Below are 23,329 nucleotides of genomic sequence, written 5' to 3' on the forward strand. Positions count from 1 at the left end.
CTTTCGGTGTAGGCGACTTCATATCATGACCGCAGGTCACCAATGTGAGAGCAAGAGCTTTCAACGATGTCAACCTTCATCTATCTAAAGGTACCCCAAAATAGAATCGAGTTAACTTGTCTTATATATTAGTGAATTGATATTTAATAATCGTACTGGTAGTTAACGCCATAAGCTGTTAGAGGGTAGAATAGGGTATCCCTTGGATTGGGCACTGAATTTAGGAGCTTTTACTGCTTATAAATTCATTTTTTTGTTTCTATCTTGATTACTACTTATTAATAAGGGAAACAAAATCGGGAAATTATGAAATCTGGGAAATGAAATGATTTCTGCGAATATATATAAAAAAAGATTGATAATGTAATTAAACTTTAAAAAAAAAAAGAAAGTCACCAGTTAGACGAGATTTTTCCACGTAGATGAAATTCATTAAAATCAATGAAAAATTTTCAGTACTTATTTTTTATTCCCTAAACAATGCAATGTTCAGTATCTTTTTCGTTGAGGTGAGTATCTTTTGAAATGTTTGATATTTTGTGCCATTTTCATAATCATCATAGTCTTAACTAGAGAGGAATAATACTATACATATAACAGCTATGATTAACTGTTATGGGCTAACGAAAATTATAAGAATACCAAGTTATTCCCAAAAAAGTATTTTTTTTTCTCCATAAGACAAAAGCGTGTTTGAAGAACAACCCCATAGATTGTTTTAACGAAATCAAAACAACAATGTAATCATGAAAATGTTTTTAAAAAAATTTTGTCATCAAATACACTGAAGTATTTTTTAGGTATATCTTTAAGCACCACCTCAAAACAAAATTTTTAAAACTCGCTATTAATATTGGTGTTGGTTGCGTTGCTTTCTATTAATTTCTAAGAATATAACATGACAAATGCTACCCTTTTAACTATACATTTCTATATATAATATTTTCCGTAGAACCATAGGATTCCGTGAAAGACTGTAAGGGGTTCCCAGTGTTAGAACTTTTTTTTTAAACCAGTAACGAGTTTTTAAACCTTTAATTATATTTACATCCAATCAATAATCAATTATTCATTTAATGTTTCGGTTGCCTATGTTAAATTATTTAAAGTAATATGCCAATAAAAAAGAAATGGCAAATATTTGTTGTAGAAAATATAATTTTTCTATGTTGAATAAATTATGAAACTAACATGTTTTTATAACACAATTCATTATTTCCCATGGCGCTTTTAAAAACAAAATAAATAAATTCATTAATAAAGAAATCTGATTTCCTAATTACCATTTTTAACTTTTATAACAGTTTTTTTTAGTTTTCATTTTGAAGAAAACAATAATTCTGCTTAATTAATTCGTTTCCAGCTTTTTTATATACACTAGATTGCTAATTTAACTGTCGGGCATAAAATCTAATTTAGATAATCAATTAAAAAAATAAGAAAATTTCATTCCTCATGAAATAGACCGGGTTCCGCAAAAAGTAGCTTGATCGTTTAGGGTTCCATAGCTGGAAGAAAAAAAAAAAGGAAGAATCTGCCTTAGAGGGCTCCATCGCTGATATAAACAATTTCATTATTCCAAAACTGATTATACATTTAAACTAAATTAGACGAATTAATCATTTTCAAACTTAAGAGTGCGTGGATGCTTAACGATTATAATTCTCAGTCTACGGATTTTAGCTAAAATAAATTACGCGGTGCAAAGGAAAAAAATGATTCGAAATATACCCCCCCNATTGCCCCCCCCCCCCAAAAAAAAAAATAATGATAATCATTTAATAAATCATTTTGAGAACTGATTTTTTTCTTAAACATTTTTTAGAAATGTGCATAATTTCATCTCGCTTATGGAAAAAATGTTATTAAAAGAATTATTAAAAGCAGATTGGTTAACTAATTATAAAATAATTTTTTTAAAAAATCTGACTTAAAGTTTCTCTATTTCGATAGTATGGAATTCCTCTAAAGGGTAGCCATTTGTTATGTATTATGTTTACTAATCTATTAAATGCTTATTAACATACTAATATGGTGATGGGTACAAATTAAATGTTCCATTTTATAGGAGCTCTCCTCCAGTTATTCTACGAATTTTGGCAACAATTTTAGATCTCGAAGATGTGATGGAAGACTTCAAAGGCAGAGCAAAGAAAGAATGAGGAGAGAACGCTTTGTTTCTTCCCTCGCACAAAATTTTTATTGACTCCGATATTTTATTTTTCGTGTCGAAGTATTTACTCATGGCGTATGAAGTCTCAAACGATTTTATATTGTTGCTCAATTCAATGATTTATAATTTTCTTTTCTATTGTCTGGAAGATTTTAAAGGCCGTTATGGTGACAAAAGTTGAGCAACAGACTGTGCCAAATGCGAGAAAAATGTTATTTACTGCTTTTTCTTTGAAATTATGAAAACGCACCTTGTAGCTTGTTTATATAGATTCTTAGTTTTATTTTAGTGTTTTAAATTTTTGAAATTATCGTGATTTTAAAGAATAAAAGTTAATTATCTTATTGGAAAAATAACCAAAGACAACATATCGAAATATTTTGAATAAAATATTTTTAAGATATTGCAATTACTTCTGGATGTATTTATCACCATTCATTTCTATATTGTCTGTATCAGTAAAGACTTTTCTCAGAAAGATACGAAATTGGAAACAGTTCTTAACATTAGGGTTAGCCAAAATAGTTTTCCTTTTCATGCTTTTGCTAAGGAAAGAATGCATGTGCAACTCCTGTTCTCTTCTTGCACAATGGATGACAAAAAAGCTTCTTTCTAATATTCTGACCTGATGGCAAAGATGTCTTCTCTAAAAACATTTTCTCTCTCAAAATCTTATTTTCCAAACTCTTTTTGTATTACGTTATGTGATAATTTTTCTTAAGTATTCATGCGCTTTCCGTTCTATTTTATTAAAAGGAATTAAGCAATTATAACTTTCTAACCTCTCCATGTGTCTGGTAGATATTTGAGATGAGACAAGTTCGTTATCGTATTCTTCCTCAGTGCTTTAAAACTCAAATATGCAAAAAAATCAGTTAGATTTTATCATCAAGAACTCCTATATGCTTAATGGGGGCTCCATTACCCTCACGTAATTATTTTTGATAAATAGTTTTGGATAAAGTTAGTTTTGAATTAGTAATTTTTAAAAAGGGTTTATTTCATATTGATAGCAGGATATTGGTTTGACGATTTTTTTACCTTTCATTCATATTTTAGTAGTTATCGCTGCTTTTTGTGGATTAACCATGCGTAGTCTCTTATTACTCATACCAGTTAATTACAAGCTATAAAAAAGGCTAACCATTTATTTCAATTTAGATGTTTTCTTCATAATTTCATTTTAATATTGAGAAGAAAGTTAAAAGAGAAAATTAAAAAAAATTTCAAAATCTTTTAAATTTTGTTAAATAAAAGTCTTTACTCTTAGCTATCGTTGGTTGATCGACTTATAAGCTAGCGCTGTTAAAATCGGAATTATTAAATATTTGATTTTAGTATTATTAGTGCTATTAAATTTGAACTAAAGCTGGTGCTTGCTTCTGCTTAAACTCTTGTATTGATATTTTTTTACTATCTTTATTTTCTTATTTTATTTCTGTCTTTACCTTCTACTAACAATGGTTTTGGGCTCTTATGAAGTTAATTGCTTTTCAGATTGTTACCAGGGAAAGCTGGTGAAGTGGCGATGCATATGCTTGAACCTGATACAATGACTGATTTTTGTGGCAGAAATAAAAAATCACATTAACACAAACTATACTTCTCAGCGTCTTAACTTGGCATCCTCGTAAGTGTTAAAGTATGTAATGTCAAAGAGCCAAAGTATATTTAATTTTTAAAAATTGCGATTGGAAATATTTATCACTGAGTGAATTTATAGATATCGCGAGTTAAAACCGTAAACTCATTTAATAATTTTAGAATTTCAGATAGATTAATGAAGCCGTTTTTCTTACAATATTCCATTTTAAATATATCGCCATGTTAATAACATTTAACGAGGTCGAAAAGCTGATGAATTTTAGCAACTCTGCAGGTGAAATTTGAGAGGGAAGTTTCAGAAAGATTTGCTTAAGATGAAAACGATACTAGTATCGCGTTTTAAACTCATTTGGCGATGATATTTTATTAATAATATGTTTTATGATTAATATTTTATTAGAGCTAGATAAATTATGATATTTTATTAATAATAATGTGTTTTAAACATTTTTTTTGGGCTATGAGGTTTGCTTATATGAAATATGATGATATTTACTTAAGATGAAAACGATAATAATACTATGTTTTAAATATTAATTTTTAACCATGAGATTGAAAAATAGTATTCTAATTTTTTTCTTCCCTTTTAAAACAAAAAGAATATCATATTATAAAAAGAAAAAAAATTGTATTCTAAATTGAATAAAAAATATTCTTTTCTGTTATGGTTAGTAAAATGCTTTTGTATTTTAATTCTTAATATGTAAAATACTAATGAAATTAAAATTTTAAGTTTTTTTTTGTACCAGCTTTGGGTTTTATTGGCTACTAAAAATTATTTTAATATTAACTAATGAGAGCGACATATTTTTATAGACAACGAGACATTTTATAGACAATCGTTCTATATTTACCCAGCATTTACATACTGCTAAGTTAAGACGAGGCGAAGTTTAGTTCATGATTAGAAAGAAAATTTGTCTTGCCTGGAAAATAAATCTATCACTATTTCTTATTTTTCTATATTCATGTTGTATTTTTGTATTTTATTTATATGAGAGCTTAAAGATATGAGATATGTTAAAATGTTTTTGTATGTCACCGATTAAGGTGATTTTTGACAGCCTTGGCACTAAAGCATCAAAATCGAAGGTTGTTGTGTCATAACGTTTAAATATAAACAAATTCTGTTTTCTCATTTTCTGTAAGAAATAAGTTAAAAAGTTGACTCAACTTAGAAATATTACTGTATATTTCACAACCTGTGTTTTGATATTAATTTCTGATACCTATGGTATGTATCATTAATTGAAAACGTAATTTTTAAATTAAAGGTTTTTAAAAAATTTTATTATTGAACTAAGAGTTTTTTTTAAATTTAAAGTTTTAATTTCAGATAAAACAATTTACTGTTTGGCCTTGCACTTTTTCGTTGACTTAATTGAAACAGAAAATTGAATAAGAGAAGCGTTCTTCATTTTTACTACTTTTTTTCATAAGTCCTGACTTCATTTTTATGTGCTTATATTAAAGACGTTGCTATATTTAAATTTAAGTTGTCGCCATTAATTATTTTATTGTTACGAATAATTTTTTTTTAAAAAGAAAAAAAAAATACTATTTTTACACAGAAATAGTTGAAAGCTGATTTTTAATTTCGTATTGAATCGCCTTCATTCCTTTTTGGCGAATTCCAGAATGAATGATCATTATAATGTAACAACACTGGACTGGTTTTGTTATACTGTCATAGGGTAGATTGAATTAAAAGTGATTTGATAATGTTTGGATTTATAACAGAAGTGTCCTTATTATTTGCGTTATTCATTTTACTATTTTACATTAAGTTATGAAAAGTAACCAATTTTTGAAAGTATAAGTTGTAAATTTATAAATTTTACGTTCCAGCACCTTTAATGGCGTGATAGTTAATGTTTTTTATTTTAAAAAAAAGCTACATTAAATTTACGTTTTGCATTAATATATTCAATCTATTTATTAAAGTACATTTTAAAATAACATCGAAAATCGTTGAAAATATATAAAGATTTCTTATGTATGACAATAAACAAACAATTTGTATGACAAACAAATGTGCATATTTTTAATTTTTTATAGCTAAGAATCGCAGATTTTAAACAATATATTATAAATTAAGCGTGATTCAACTTTCTATTTCATTCCAGGTATTTTTTAACGTTTAAAATGTTAGTAAAGACATGTTAAGTCATTTTTCATGCTTAATATAGATATATCTTTTTGAAGCAAAGATAATCCAACATTGATTGGGAAATTAAATGCCATACTCATATTGTTCATAAATTTAGCTAGTCACATATTTTACCATGTTTTCTTGGCGGTCGTTTTTGTTACTATCATGTAAATTATTTTAATTTTATTGTTAATATGTATACCCTATTAGTCACAAAAATACACAATTAGTCAACTAGTATTTGATATATTCATTTTTATAATGATTTGATAAGCATTATTAAATCTTTTTTAAAGAATTTTATTTTTAAGCTAATAATATTATGCTCCTAATACTTGATTATGCTTAATAACACGCTGCTTGATTCTTTCTAAATCTTTTTATAGTCCTTAATTCCATATGCTTCTTTATGTTTTAACTTTCATAAATTTTTAAGATAATTTCTATTACCTTAAAGGTTATAAATACATTTATTAATTTAATAAATGTATGTAAAGTCCATATTCCATATATAAATTTTTTTGCATTAATATTTGAATTGTGAAAAATACACCACATGCTAATTTAAATTTAATAATAATTATTTCTTCAAATTTATATGTATTCAGTCATTTTTCTATAGAAATATTTAATTTTCTTGTGCTGGAAAATTATTAGCTTTAAAAAAAAAAAACACACATTGGTGTTTAAATCGTCATGCAATTACACTTCTAAAAGACTAAATATTTTGGAAATAGTTCATTATGCAGTCTAGCCAAGATTTATTTTTGGTTCTTATATCTGAAATTGAAACTAGCAATTTATAAATAAAAATGAAGAAAGATAAATAAATAAACTGTTTTGTAATAAAATTTAATTGCTATCTTTGTTTTCAAATTCATTTTTTTTTTAGAATTCATTTATTTTTAAAATAATTTTTTGCTATATTTACCATACGAATTAAATGCATTACCTATTACGTGATTGTTTCCCAGCATACCTGCTTAAGAATTTATTCTCCAAAAACTAAAAAAAAACGCTTGCTTATCTAATATTTAATTGAGAAATCTTCGTAGAATAAGAAAAAGTAGATTGATAATATTAATTATCAATAATTAATTAATAATAATTTATTGATAACACTTTAACCCTGATTACAATTCTCAAAGTAACATACCTCGAAATACTATTCCTATCGAAATAATATAACTCCGAACCTATTTTTTTTTTTATTTATTATTATTTATGCATCATATATACTAGTGTTTTTCTTATAATTCACACACTTCGTTAGAGAGTTATATAAACTTATATTTAGTTATGTATCTAGTCTTTTCATTATTTTTCTGCTGAAATTTCTAATCAATACATGCTTACCAAATATTTTTGCCACCATTATGGGCAATTCTTTAGAAAGCTTTATTTTGACTACACATTCAGAGAAGATATTTTTTTATATATTCTACGATGAACATGATCCATCTTATTTTTTACTTGCTTTTATTTGTTATAGATTATATTGTAATTGTCTATATTGAATAATAAAGACTGATGCTTTATTGCTGTAATGCTTTTTTGAGTTACAATTTTCATCATTTTTACTATTATTTTATCCATTAACGTAATATTTTTGAAGTTTTTTTAATAAATAAACAATTTCAATTCAAGAAAATTTATTATTATTACGTTAAACACTTTATTTAACTCGTTGAATGCCAATCTAATTTTACGTTGGTTGCCCCCGTCTGGCCAAAATGATTTTCTCAGTATGTATTGCATTAATTTCTTCAAACCATTTTAGTAACGATAATAATATTAAAAAAATTAAAAGCATTAAAAATGTACTCGAATTATGTGTTTCTAATAATTTTGGCTTCACCGGTGACCCCTGTGGCGCTATGAACAAACTCAGTGCCGGTCACCGGTGACCCCATGGCATTCAACGTGCTAAGGAAAAGTAATGGAATTTGATGTGAAGTTTGTTTGCAATTGATTGTATTCAGAAAATATATTTGTTTTCCTAATATTTAGAGATATTAATTTTAAACATCACTAAAATGTATTAGAAATGTATTTTATTTATTTTAATTTTGTATTGCTGATTATTAATTGTACTTCGTATGCGTTATTTTTCTCGATAAATTGAAATGGCTTACAAGTTCACCAAATCATTAAATTATTAGAAAATGTAAAAATAAGTTAATTTAGATAAAATTACCGTATTTAAAGGCCCACATAGAAACAATAATTATTAATAATTGACAATAATTATCACTAGAAAGGTCCACATAGAATAAGCGACATACGATGACACTTCTCGTCAGGGGTTCCTTTGCAATTCTTAATCCTTATCATATGTCCTACTTAGGCTCCAAGCTTGTCTCATGTTTTTCGAATCACCTTGTAAAATTCCGTAAATGCTGAATGACCTTTTTAACCTTGATGAAACAATATATTTATGCAAAACGATTCATGCAAATTTTTTTTTTTTTTTTTTTTTTTNTTTTTTTTTTTTTTTTTTTTTTTTTTTTTTTTTTTTTTTTTATCTTGTTCCCAGATTACTGTTATCATAACTATTGAAAAATGACAGGAGTTTAATGTTAGCTCTTTCAGCCATAAGGATGTTTATCAATTAGATAAGATACCAGATTTTCTCTCTGTTCCTAGTTACAGACCATCACTGCTAAATATATCAAAGTCCTGTAGATGTACGCTTTTCCGGAGTTAATCCTTTTCCTGAAGTTAATATTTTTTTTTTCTCTACGTAATATTCGTTCACAATCGATCTAAATGTTATTCTAGTGATAATAGATTCTATTTTTAGCTCTTAATTTTTTCAGCAATAAATCCACTCCATATCTTCTGTAAATCTCGTTGTTATAACTTCTTGATGGATGGGTATTCAGTGGATGGTAAGCAGCAATAAATCCACCCCATCCCTTCTCTAAATCTCCTTATTATAACTTCTTGATGGATGGATATATTCAGTGGATGGTAAACAGTCATTAGTAATGAATTAACTTAATCATGATTGTTTCTTTAACCCAACCGACTTATAATTATCGGAAAGGTCTGTACAGCATTGAACCTCGATATCAGTATTTTGAACCATATTGTACTGCGTAAATCTGCTGCCTCGGTATTATTTGCATATGGTGTTTATTTGAAAGCTCAACCTTAGTATCGTGCAATCGAGTATAAAATTTATGTGCATTTTTTTTTTAATGAAAGCAGAATATTTACAAATGGTTACTTTCGAGAGACTGGAGAAATACGAATATTGAATATATTTTGTTGATCTTCTTCGAAATGATGTAGGAATGTAAAATGATTTTTTTTTACTCTCAAACTTATTCGAAATTGAAACTAAATGAGACATTTTGCACATCTTCAGACTTAAACTTACGTGGCTGCAAAAAAAAAATTTACGTTAAACTAAATGACCCGCTTCAAAAAATGAGAAAAATCATAAATTACTGCCGCTTAATAACATATTCATAGCAGAATTTTCAGTACTAATTTCTTGAAAAATGTGTTAATTTTAATCTTTTTATCTAATAATTTTTGCGTTGTGAGAATGATAAAACGTGCTCGACGAAACGTTTTTGAAACAGCAGCGGCTACGTTTTTTTTTTCTTCATATATATCAGGGTTGATTGTGCTCCGGAAAAATTCGGATTTCCGGAATTTTCGCTGACAGTGTTCCGGAGATCGAAGGTCCAGATGTTTCAAAAAATCATTGATCATAGAAGTTTCCGGAAATCAAATTTTCAAAGGTGGAACTTAAAAACACAGATTATTTTTTTGTTTGTAAGGGAGAGCCAGAGAGATACTTTATAAGCTTATATTCATGATTAATATTAATTTTTTATTAGTAAATAGTTGTTATAATCATAAACTCAAGAAAGAAAGACATTTGTAAATTTTGATTACTTCTCCAGGTCATCATAGGTATGTGTAAAATTTTAAATATATTTTAAGTAAACTAAGAAATATTGAGAAAAAAGAAGAAAAAAAACTTATTTAAATTTTTTTCAATTTAAGCTGTGTTTTTTTTTCTTACTCAAGAAATTTTCCGGAATTTTGACTTGGGCTCTCAATCACCCCTGTATATATACATTACCCTACAATAATGTAAAAGGCACTTTCAGTTCTTGACATGCTTTTTTAAATTCTTCAATAAATACTTAAAGGATTATTTTATAACTTCAGAGATGTTCATATTCGTTCGATTTTTCATACTTAGCAATAAGATTTAAAGCTTTCAGAGGTTTGAGAAATCTACAATAAATTACGAAAGAAAGCAAGTATTTTTAAACACCCTGTGCTAAAAAACCAAGCAATAAGCTTGTATCGATTACGGACATCTTTATAAAAAAGTAATTTTTTATCATACGTTTTTTGGCTATAACTTAATAAATATTCAATGGAATTAAACAAAATTTTTGGAGCAATTCAAAATTGATTACAAAATTATTGCTTCAAAATTACGAAAAAATTGTAAAAAAATGGGCTAGATAAAAGTATTTAAGGTAGTTCTTTAATACTACACATGCGCAGAAAAATTTTTAAAGTTTTTTCAAAATTTTGTAGTAAATCGCAATTGGGAAATAATGAAAAAAGTTTGATTTGAATATCTTTGATTGAAAAATTTAAAAACTGTCAAGCAATTTTCAAAGTAGTTTTGAACTTTTTAAAAGAAACTCAAAATGATAAGAGGCTTTCCACGAATTTTATTTTGTACTATTAAACAAGATTTATTTAACCATGAGACCGGCATTTTGGGGATCATCCCCTATAAAATTATGTTTTCTTTCCTTTTACTGTTTAATTTGCTTTCCGAACGATTATTGTAAGACTTCATCATTTGCCAATTAATTTTGTTTCATGCAAAATAAAGTTTGTGGAAAACCCCTGATCGTTTTGAGCATTTTTTTAAAATAGTTCAAAAACTACGTAGAAAATAGCTTGAAACTTTTTAAATATTTACGATATTCTTATCATTTTTTTTTCATTAGTTGCCAAATACGATTTATTACAAAATAATGAAAAAACTGTTATAAATTTTTTCTGTATAAGAGAAATACCTTAAATGCTTTTATCTTGCGCAGTTTTTGACAATTTTTTCCAAAATTTTAAATCAATAATTTTGTAATTAATTTTAAATTACTCCAAAAATTTTGCTTAATTCCATTGAATATGTATAAAGTTATAATGAAAAAATGTAAGGCGAAAAAATTAATTTTTTGTAAAAATGGCCATATCTCCATAAATATTTTCTCTAGGTTAACGAAATTTTATGCTGTTATTAAATATGACAACTAAAGTAATCAATACAAGCTTATTGCTTGATTTTTTAGCTCAGGGTGTTCAAAAATACTTGTTTTTTTCCCCATAATTTATTGTAGGTTTCTCAAACCTCTGAAAAACTTACAATTTTCTTAAACCTCTGAAGGTCGTCGGGCTATCGAAGTGGGGGTGCCATTCCTTCTGCAGAGGATCAAAATTGTGATTGCATGTCTTTGGATCATCCTCAGGGATGTTTCCCAGACCGTCGCCAATAGCCCATTGTGCACCTCTAGTGCGACGTAAATGAACTACAACAACTCAAACCTGTGAAAGCTTTAAATCTTACTGTTAAGTATGAAAAATCGCATGAACTTACGCACCTCTAAAATTACAAAATAATCCTTTAAGTATTTTTTGGGAAATTTTTAAAAAAATGTTAAAAACTGAGTGTCTTTTCTATTATTATAGGGTAGTGTATAAAGAGAAATATTTATGTTTAAAAAAAGAAAAAAACTAAGTTAATTTGCTTGATGCTCTTCTAAAAAAAAGTTAAGCTTTTGTGGAAAGCCCTAAATATTTCTTTATAGACCAAAAAAAAAAAAAAAAAAAACTAATTTTCATACACCTACTACACACATTTAAGTATTTCTTTCCAAATTATTAATATGCTTTTATTGTTATTATTTTTAAAAATGCATACATATTTCGATTCCAGTTCACATATGTTGGTAATGTCTATAAATTTTCTACCTTGATTTTAAATCCTGAATTTCACTTACTTTAATACTAAGTTATAGATATTTCGACTTTCTTTTTTCTAATGAGGCGCCTTACTGTGCGAAATGAAATATTTAATCAGTTCTCACAGTAAGAATTTAATTCGGAATACTACATGCATATATTTTTAGCATTTTCCTTATCTGTATATGTCGAGTATTCAAATAAGAGGGCATCGCCCTATGTGGTTATTCTGCTTTTAGAACTTATGTGTTGACAATTCGATATTTTTTTTCCGTTGTAACACTTCATGCAAAGTAACATGTTACAACTATTGCGATGTAATGTAAATAAAGAGGTCCCGGTACTCAATTTACATTTAAACGCGTAGTGAAAATATCCAATTCTATTTAAAATGGTATGGAAATCTTGAAAAGTGCGTGTACCAATGAGAGACCGAAGAAGGAATTCTAGTATAATAAATTTATTTTGCTTTTTTTCTTCTTATGTCGATGGAATAGCTTTATTTTTCCTGTCCGACAAAATTAAGATAAATAATTATTATATCGTAAATTTATTATTTTAATTTGCCTTTGAACGTATCATATGGGTAATATCCAACACATACCAACTGAATATCCAGTTTCAAAAAATTTGCATTTCGCGAATTTAAAACGCATTCTATTTTCTTCAAAGGAGATGATTGTGAACTGTGACCTCTAAATTTTTTCACAATTTAGGAATTTTCATCTGGAAATTTAGATATTTGTCTAATTTGATGAATGCATTTCGAATAGTGCTAAAAATTTGACTTAATCACAAAAAAAGAAGAGTTAGACAACAGAAAGACATTAGGTAATAAAGGTAAGTCTCGAAAGCTTCAGTAAAATACAAAAATTTGATTTTAAATATTTTAAGTAAAGAATAACTGCTCCCTTTACTGCTGTCTAATTATGAGCCCAGGGTTGCCACAGGCGACTAAAATGCAACTATGACAACTTTTTTTTTTACCTGAAAAGGTTAAAAAGGCAACTATTTTCAGGAAAGGGAGACTTACCTGTGCTCCTAGTGATATTTTTTTAGCATAAATTGGGTTGAAAACTTGCGGCTGCAAGAGCTATACACACAAAAAAAAATTTCTAAAAAAATTTTAAATGGCAAATATGAGTTATCACTTTTTAATTTGTTCAATTTGCACAGATTCCATTGGAAGTCTATTTCGTTTCTCGATCGCCTTTTCAGTGGTTATTGCTACAAAATTTTTCATGATTTTAAAAAAAAAAAATAAAAAAAACATTTTTTATACGATATTACAATGCGTGAATTTAAAAGTGAAAATTTTTTAGAAAATGTATGTTTTTTTAATGAAAAGGTATTCTTTTGAATGAATTCTAGTAATTATTTTTCTGCAAATATACTAAATGTTTTGATATAAGAACATAGTGCTAGAACACTAACGTTTAGATGAAAATTATCTTATTTGCCACCGGCTTGACAAAATGGATCTTGGTATATGACAAATCATTATTTAATAAAATTTTAGTCATATTTTTTATGAATTTTTGTTCTTATTTAGGCAACTATTTTCATAGTTTTCAGCAACTATTTTTATACTTTAGGCTACTAAAAGCAACTATTTTGTTCTTTTTTTTCTGTGGCAACCCTGTAGAGCCTTATTTTGACAAATTTTAATTTTCAAAAAATGTTATTAGCTCAATTATGTGTAATAAAAACTAAACGCTTTCAATGTAAATTTCAGACAAAAGTAAGTAAATAAATATGATTCTGTAAAATTGAAATTTAATTTGGTACCTAAATTAAGAGTTTTTTTAATCCGCTCGAAAATGTAAGCTCGCGGTTCTCCTGTTTTTCGTTTTGATAAAAACAATTTTTCCAACTAATTATTTCCGAGTATCTATAAAAAGTTAATAAAAACTCAACGCCAATCGTCCTTTAGTTGATAAGATTCGTACGCATAGTCAATAAATGTTTACTACATCTTTTCTTTATTTATTAGATTTCCCGTAGAATTTTCAATTCTCCCCTTGGCCCATTTATCACACGCTCTTAGCATTAAGGTGAAAACTGCTCAAAGCAACTTTTCGAGTAAAAAAAAAAAAAAAAAANCCATTTATTAATCTAAAAAAAAAAAAAAAAAAAAAAGATAAAACGCAGTACGGAAGAAAGAAAATGATCTGAATAATAATGAGGTCAAACGTAAATAACGAAAGAAAGGGATTCCCTATTTGAAAGTTCGAGAAAAATGTGTTATTTTGCAATGCAATGTAAAAGTGGGATTCCAGTAGAGTTGGTTTCTATTTCTATATACGCCTACGCCATCAACTCCTTGAGTATTCATTTTAATTACTAAACATCATCTTACTCAATTTCAGAGCTCGATTATTAAGACTGTTTTTACATTTCAATATTATGTGCATTAAAAAATTGCATTTGAAAATTGTTTGGTAAATCTAGCTTTTCGCGTAAGGTTATAAAACTCAAAATCTTACAAGTGTGCAATTTCTCTCTTAAGAAAGTTGACCCCCACACCCGAAAATTTTGGTGTTTAAAAATAAATGGTCGAAAAATAATGGTAAAATTGTGGAGATGTAAAAATATTTTGATTAAGTGTTAATCATTACATTAAGAAGAGAGGAAAATACATTAATCTAAAAGAAGAGCATGTTCTAAAAAAAGCACTCGTGCAAAATTTGTAAAGAGGCCGTCCAAAAATGATGTCACGTTTTATGAAAAGGAGGAGAGGGGATAATCGGAAATGTGACAACACACATTTTCTGAAATCGGCATATAAAATGAGCTGATTAAATACTCATTTTATATTTTTTTCTTAACGCACGCAATCAATAATATAGTTAAAAGTTATATATGTATATATATATAATATTTTTTTTAAAACAGAACTATGATCTACATTATGGTTTCTTAAAAAAATTTGGTGTAAGGACCTCATAATATTCACAAACATTTTGTGGGACCCCATAAGCAATGTACAAATCCTACAAGCTGCAAACTGACTGCGTCCCATACTAATTAAGTATGGTTATTTTGGCAGCTCCATGTTAGCTCATTTACAGTGAACTGCTCGATACGAATGTCTGGTCGATACGAATTTCGCGCCCGGTTTGCACTGACCACAGTGCCGACGTAAAATATCCTCAGTGGTAGATGAATTATGGGTCCGAGTCCCCTTGTCGTCAGGCTAACCATGGGAAGTTTTCGTGGTTTTCCTCTCCATGTAACGCAAATGCGGGTTAGCTCCATCAAAAATTCCTCCACGAAGACAAATTTCTTCCCAGGAGTTCCTTTGTCTTTTGGATTGGGTTCAAAATTACAAGGCTACGTAGTTGAACATTAGTAGTCGTAAACTCAAAATTGGGTCGGATCTTCAACGACTGTTATAAAATAAAAAAAATCTTCCCCATACACTTAGCATAGTTTTTTTCTTGCTTGAACAGTAGTTTTACTTAGTAAAAAAGAAAAATATTCTGGTCATACAGCTTTTCACTTTCCATACTCGTGAAAGGACACCAATCAAACACTAAGACGTTTTGATTCGTTAATCGAACATTTTCACAACTATATAACTTTCCTTACTATATCAGCTGTCAAAACATATAATGATTATGCGGCTTATGTGTGATGATTGTTCGTGAAAAAATACAATTCAGTTCAAAGAGAAAAAAAAAAAATTTTTCGATAATAGAAATTTAGAAATGGTGTATGCAATTTATATCTTCTCTAATTTGCACTTTATGCTATTTTTTGAATCCATTGTATGAGATTAGTCAACGGTGAATATGAAACGGAGAACTAAACATTTAAACTAAGACGGTAATTATGGATATATTTATAGCAGGGCTCGAAAAACAGCCCGTCCTCGGCGGTCAAAACTTCCCAGCGGACAATGAGTTTGTCGAATCCGACGTCCGCGCGGACAGCCAGTTTCCCGTTAATGCTCGTGATATATTTTTAAGTTTCGTTATCTTACAAGAGTCTAGCGCCTACTTCTAAAATGAACCTCTAATCTAAAAATACAGCAACATTCTGCGCATGGTGGAATTGATGTTTTCTCTGTCTGGGAGTACTGCAGCGGTCAAAAGGGGCTTTTCACCAATGAACTTACGAAAAAAAAACACATTACGTACTGGTCTGAAACAAGAAGCATTAAATGCAATTATGAACATCTACTTAAATGGAAAACCCTTTTCAGATTTCTGTGCAGAAACCTCTGTAAATCATTGGCTTGATTGTGGAACTGGCAAACGTTACATTTGATTCATTTAAAAAACGCTGTACTCTCGGATAAATTGACATTCCAGATAATTTGACCTTAGTCATTTAAATTATTTCATAAAAGAAGTAAATCATTTCATGAAAGAAATACTAGGTTACTATTAGCAACCTAGTATTTCTTTTATTACTGTATAATGTAATCCTAGTAACTACTAATTCATTGTGCAATTTATATAAATGTTTGTAATAAATAAGAAATTATATTTTATTTATTTAGAAGCTACGGGTTAGTTTCAAAGGAGGACGGGTACATTGTTGGACAAGCCGTCCTCGGGGACGGGTAAAATTTCTGAGATTTTTCGAGCCCTGATTTATAGGTTTAGCGTAGATTTTAGATTCACTGTGTAAGCACATACAATAATGGTTTTAGGCAATATGATGAATTGTCACAGTTTTTCCAAATGTGACATTTTTACATTAAACTGTTTCTTAGTATTTCTATCAAGATTGATACTTTACATGGTTTTTGAATTTCCACTAGATAATAGATCCAATACTCAGAAACAGCTTATTGCCATTTTGGTAATCGCAAAATTTATGAACCAACACAATGCATTGATAGAATAATTTAACAATTAATTCTGTACTATTTAAAAATGTATACTTACCTCATATTATTATTTTAAGGCCTACATATGTAATTACTCTACCATATATTACTTCAATAAATCAGTATTCCAATAAATTCTACTTCAAATTTTCTGCATGAATCAAATTTTGAAGAAAAAAAAAAGCGTTTTGAAAGAATAGCAATTTGTATTTAACGAAAGCATCAAGAGGGAAAAAATATTGTATTGAAATTTATATTGTAGTTTCATGTTTTTTTTCTACATTAAAAAATCTACTGTCGGTCTTTTAGGTGTTCTAATTTATGTAACATTTTGTTTTGATGTTGAAAAACTATAAGACTCAATAACTCAATAGCATGAATTGCAGAAACTGCGCAGGAAGTACGTAGGATGAAAGAAAATTGTCATTCGAGAATTATTAACTGATATACTTGTAAAAAAATGCATCTCTGCAGCGCGTTGGAATGCCATTGAGAATTTTTAAATAAAATGTGATGAAAGGACTATTTTTATTTATAAGTTAACGCTGCTTTTTTTTTCTTCCGAAATTTTAATTCGTTCGAAAGTTATTACAGTTTTAGGTATTTTTCTCACTTTCATTGACATACCAACTACATATCCAGTGTTGTAGAAAATTTTACTTCTCTCCTTCGAGATCTTTATCTTATACACTTGCTCTTGCGTGTCTAGCAAAATTAAAATAAAATAAACTTTATAGTTTGTTAATTTAAAATAAAATTAACTAACGAAATAAAATCGCGAAAGAAAGATTGAATGTTCTCAGATATAACATCTTAACATTTATATTAAAATTATAAAAAATATAAACATAATTAAAGAGTTCAGTCCTGATAAAAAAAAAACAGTTTCCTACCTTAATTGATTCATTAAGTTGTAGTTACTTATTTTTTCATTTTTATTGCGTTACATCTGTTTTCCTAACTTAAATTCTTTTTTTCTAAAGTACTGTTGATTAGTTTTCAAATCCGAGCATTCTAACGATTATCAAATTGTGTTTGCATAAAATTATAATAAATTATTTATTAAATACAGAATAATCTTATCTTTTTTCTGAAAAAAGAAACATCGACTTAAAACAAAAATACTATGACAAAAGAGGTTTGTTTTGTAAAAAATCTTACAAAACAAATATTAAACAATTAAAAAAATGTGTGTCTGAAAAATTGAAAACAAAAAGAAGAAAGATAAGTTTATTGGGTAAAAAACCTATGGATCAAACTGACTTAATGATTCTTAATGCAGTTATAGAGCCTCTTTTTAAGTTATCAAAAATAATTAATCACATGTTGCAAAAAGTCACTTTCACGCATAAATGCAGTTTTTATATAAGGATTAACAACATTCTATTTGACCTTGAATATTAATCTTTATATGATGCGAATGCCATCCTTTGCATCACTTCCTGTTGCCTTTTACTCCGATCTGCGTTACATCAATATGAGATTTCATGTAACTCGTATTTCTGTAATAATGAATAAAATCTACAGAGCCGCGTTTGACCGGTAAAGATAAATGAATATGGAAATTACGAATACGTGGAAGTGTTCAGAATATAAATATCTACTCCAAACGCATAATAAATGAGTATAAATGTCTACTAATAATGCATAGTAAATATCTACCTTGAAAACTAAAAAGAATTTTTTTAAGAAGAACTAAATGAGATTTTTTATTAACATTTAGTACGTTAAAAAGGATATATAGAAAAAATAGATAAATTTTAACTTCAGTTATCTTGTGATAAGTTATATAATATCAAAGTAAAAAAAATAAACTAGACGGCTTTTACAATTACGGCGTTTCCTACTTTATTTCTTTAGAATTTTGTTCTTTTTATTATAATAACCATGTTTTTTTCGTAGGGAGGGAAAAAAAAAGAAAGGAAAATAGATTACCATTAAATCGGCATCAAATATATCTACGCAATCATGAACAAAACTGAAATACTTATAGCTTGATTAAAAATGTTCAAAATAAAAGATAAAAAGGATTTTTTATGATTACTTTATTGCTCTTATTGGTCACTTACTATTAGATCTAGTAAAATATGTTTTTAAAAGTTTTTTGAGCAAGAGATATTACGTTTTTCTAAATTAAACTAAAAACACGGATCCGTACAGTAAAAAAAAAGTACAAATGTGTATCAAAAGAATTAAAAAAAAAGTGCTTTTATGAAAAGAATTAAAAAAAAAGTGGGAGACAAACTATTAAGCACCCTTCTTTAGTAAGTGGTAAAAAAGTGCTTGACCTCAAGCGTCGAAGTTAATGGAAAAAAGATAGTAAATGGTATGCATCACTTGTCTAGATTGCCATGTCTTATTGCTAATGGGCAAAAATTGCATATTTCTAGCATAAAAGCTATTACTCCTTATTAGCTTTCATGCTAGCTTCTAAGCTATGAGTTCTGTCTTCTGGTGTTTATCTCATTATATTCAGCATGAAAGAAATGGAAAAAATACCTCATTTGTCTAGATCAGAGGTTGCCAAAGTGGTCTATGTAGACCTCCAGGGGTCTATTTAACAAAAGCGGGGGTCGATCTGAGCCAGGAGGTCGAATGGGGGTCGATCCGAATCTGAAGGGTCGACTGGGGGTTGAAGAAAAAACAGTTCCTTATACACAAATCACACATACCTAACTAAGTATGTAAAATTTGTGAATTTCTTTATAATTGACTCAATATCAGTTTCTTCATAAAACATATATTAATAAACGTATATTTATTTGGGTGAAACAAGTATTTACGTACCAGCGCGCAGTGGCACGTACTCTGCCCTTCTGGTTTATAAGTCATATGCATATGTGCGCTTGTCCAAATGTCACGTGTGACGAGCATTGACGTTACAAACGCAAATATCATACGCAGTTTCAGCTATCTTTGCAAACTGTAAACAGTGTTGAATATTTGCAGTGTCATTATTAAAACTTCTATAGTTTTGGATAATTAGTTATTGTTTCGATAAAACCATTCGTTTAGTTTAGATATCAATTTTAATTATCAATGCATGTAAAAAAAGAAGGTAAGCATTAATAATATGGCAGCAATATATAATTAATGTACATCCCGCCACAAAATTATGGCACTCTTTGTATTTTTTTACGAAAATTACAAAATTGCCAAATTTCAACAAAAATTAAAATTGACCAATTTTGACGAAAATTAAAATTGACCAATTTTGAAATCAATATAGCGAACCTTGCAAAAAAAAACACCCTGCGCACCCATCTCATTGATTAATAAGCAATAAATCTTTAGTTACTTTACTTATTATTTCTACTTATTCAAAATTACTTTTTATTTAATAAATATTAAGGTATTTAAATTTCAACATTAATGTATTTTTCATAAAACTATAGTTACACAATGTACTATTATTTTAATAAATGTTTAAAATCATAAAATAAATGTACAAACACAGTATCTAATAGAGTTTTATTTTAATTAACCGAAAATAACTGTTATGGGGGTCGATGAAGATTTCCAAAAATTATATAAGGGTCGATGATCAAAAAAGTTTGACGACCCCTGGTCTAGATAGCTTTGCATAACTCTCACCCTTTTCTCAACCAAACTCGGTGAGTGAGGTTGTGCTACTATTTGCCATTTATTAGGATGAGGATACGGTATATAAGAGTAGCTATTGGGTAGAACTTTTTTTTGGAGGTTTAACGATATTTGCTATATCTTTACTGTGATATTATAATTTTTTATTTTAATTTCACACCCATTATTTTTTTTAAACTATATCTTTATAGATGACTAATAAAAAAAACTCTTAACTTTTCAGTAATAAATTTTATTTTTATCAATGCATTGCCGGTATAAATGACGGATTATTGATTCTGTCACAATCTAATTATTATTAGGGTAAAAAGAAGTCTTTAATTCTCGGAATCCGAGGGTTCTTTTGGGTACCAGGAAAAAAACTTTTTGGGTATCGCTGTGGTTTGCGAAAAAAAAAAATTTATTAAATACTCAAAAACTTCCAAAATTTAAATATAAAAACTGCGCTACTATTGATTTAAAATTCTGTTTATTTTAACGCTGCTAAAGCGGTATTTTGAGAATGCTTTGCCTTTAAAAGTTGACATAAACAATTTTTTTTCGTCATTTACGATTTTTATATGTGTTGACAATGAATAAAATGCTGCTGGTTTATGTAATCTAAAAGTGAAAAGTATAGAAAGTGAATACTTTATATTCTTATGTAAACGAATTATCTGTGCATTCATAATTAAATTCGAATGTGCTGATAATGAATTAGAATGCTGTTTTGTTTTTTGCATTCTAAGTGGATATTACACACTGCTAAAAATGTCTTTGTCCTTCTCGTTACTCATAGATACTTCAGACGATCACAAACTTAAATAATTTATTCATTTCATTACGGATATTCATCTAATGTAAAACTCATCCAATTATCCTTGGGACAAACAAGCTATAAGCGCGTTGCAACAAAGAGCTTCCAAAAATACCCGTTAGTCATCAACATCATCATTTTTGTTGGATTTCTTTGCTCAAACAACAGATTAAAACTAAAAGAATATTTGAAGAAAGTATTGAACGATATAAAAGAGCCCTTTAACAGTTGTTCAAAATTAAAATTTGGCGAGGTGGTGAATATTTTCATTTTTCTAAAACTTATATTTTAACGAATTCCGCGCCGACCGATCTGTGTAGAGGGCAGGGAACTGTCCTTTCATCAGACAGGTCCTGGCTTCGAATCCCGGGCAAGGCATGGATGTTTCTTTCTCTCTCTGCGTGTTCTATGTCCTTTCTCCTTTGTGTGTGAAAGTGACCCGCCCTATTAACGGGTTGTGGTTGTGTGAATGGCGTGGCAAAAGTCGAATTCCTGGCCGTAGATGGCGCCACTGAAAAACAGGAACAATCGCACCCTCTGCCTAAACTGGCATAAGACAAATAAATAAATTTTGCGGAATTAAAACAGAAACCTTTAACATTAATGAGAGATCACATGAGAACGTAAAAATCATTTCTGACATTGAACAAATAAAATAGAGGCGTTTAATACGTTTTTATTTACTCTACAAAAGAAATTCGAGAGCCGGGATAGCCTGGTTGGTAGGACGTTGGACTCGGGTTCACGTTCGCAAGAATGGGAGTTCGAATTCTGCCGGCCGAAGAATCTCCGTGTATTAAATGGTGACTGGTACAGGTTAAATTTGTCGGAGTCATAAAGTCATCTTATTCTCATAACAAATCAATACCTCTGGGAGTACTGAATTGGAGATTGATCGTTCTTTATCTCAGGTCAAAGTTACGATCGGCAGATGGATGAAAGGTGAGTGAATGAGTCTTTCCTGTGAAACGGGTTATGACGTATGTGTGTGGCAAAATCATATTCTTCGCCATAGGTGACGCCACTGAAAAACAAGCTCACCCTCTGCCTTAAAAATTCGCTTGATTACAAGCAGGTTTGCTGATATTGGCAATTGTAACAACAACATCGACACACAGAAATTCGAAGAGGTATCGAAGCCTTGATACGAGAAAAAGCAAACATCAGCTGGAATTTCTTCAACCGCGGTAAAAATAGTATATGATTTGCATATTCTTGATTTTTCTTCCGTTTCTTTTCCATTTATTTATTTTTTTCTTAATTTACATGTACGCTTTTAATTTTTAAAAAGTCAATCGTTCATTTTGCAATAATTTTTTTGTCATTCATTTTGTGATTTCTAATAATGAACTAACTTAATTAATAAACTAATTTTATTTACGTGTACTTAGATTTACAATTACTAGTTCAAAGTATGAAGTAAGCGATGCTTTCTCTCAGATTTTTTACCTTCTGATTTAATCTATATGAAAAAGTAAACATTTAAAATTGTATGAAGGGCCATAATTTTGGGTGACAAGCTGGGCAATAACCCTGGCCTGAAAAAACATTTGTTAAATTCACTAGTTTATTCAGGTTGATAAGATTTGGCGCATGGTTAGAATCTTAATACAGTTTTTAAAGTTAACTAATGAATTTGTAATATTTGTGTGACTTTATACCTATCAAATTTGCAGCTTATTTTGTTGAAGAAAAAGAAAATGGAAATATTTTTTTCCGCCTAGGGCAGGCAACTAAATTCCTAGCTATGCTCCTGATACTATCTTTCTTCAGAGCAAATGTGTAATAAAATAACAAGTTTATTTAATTTAAAAAAGAACAACTAGATAATCTTATTCTTTAAAAAAAAAAGAAAGAAAAAACTATAAGGCTCCATTTTTTTTGTTTCACTAACCAACATCCGTGATTGCTAATTAAAAATAAATGAGAAATAATTTTACTTTTTAACAATGTAAGAAGGTAACTTTTTTTATTATGACAGTACAAATTGGAAACTTACTTTTATTTCTAAAGAATTAAGTATTTTTTTAATATAGTTTTTTTAAATCTCAGTATAAATATTAAAATTTATATCTGGTAACATCTAATCTCTCTCCTATTTTGTTATCGTAATTTTTGACACCAATTCAAGAGCGAGCTTATAAAATGAAG

General features: G+C 28.5%; 1 protein-coding gene across 3 annotated transcripts in view; it reads left to right on the top strand.

The window, feature by feature from the left end:
• Positions 1–23,329, top strand: part of LOC107437685 (short-chain dehydrogenase/reductase family 16C member 6) — a 66,150-nt gene that overhangs the window by 34,948 nt on the left and 7,873 nt on the right. The window contains exon 4 of one of the 3 annotated variants that reach the window (XM_016049773.4): positions 2,069–7,468. The exons of 1 other annotated variant lie outside the window; for it this stretch is intronic. In XM_016049773.4, the coding sequence (XP_015905259.1) occupies positions 2,069–2,162 (94 nt within the window). In that variant the 3' untranslated portion in view covers positions 2,163–7,468. Of the gene's footprint in view, positions 1–2,068; positions 7,469–23,329 lie in introns of those variants that run through there. One more of the 3 variants, XM_016049783.3, reaches the window with a different exon arrangement.

The sequence above is a fragment of the Parasteatoda tepidariorum genome, chromosome 6, assembly GCF_043381705.1.
Source record: "Parasteatoda tepidariorum isolate YZ-2023 chromosome 6, CAS_Ptep_4.0, whole genome shotgun sequence".
Lineage (NCBI taxonomy): Eukaryota > Metazoa > Arthropoda > Arachnida > Araneae > Theridiidae > Parasteatoda > Parasteatoda tepidariorum.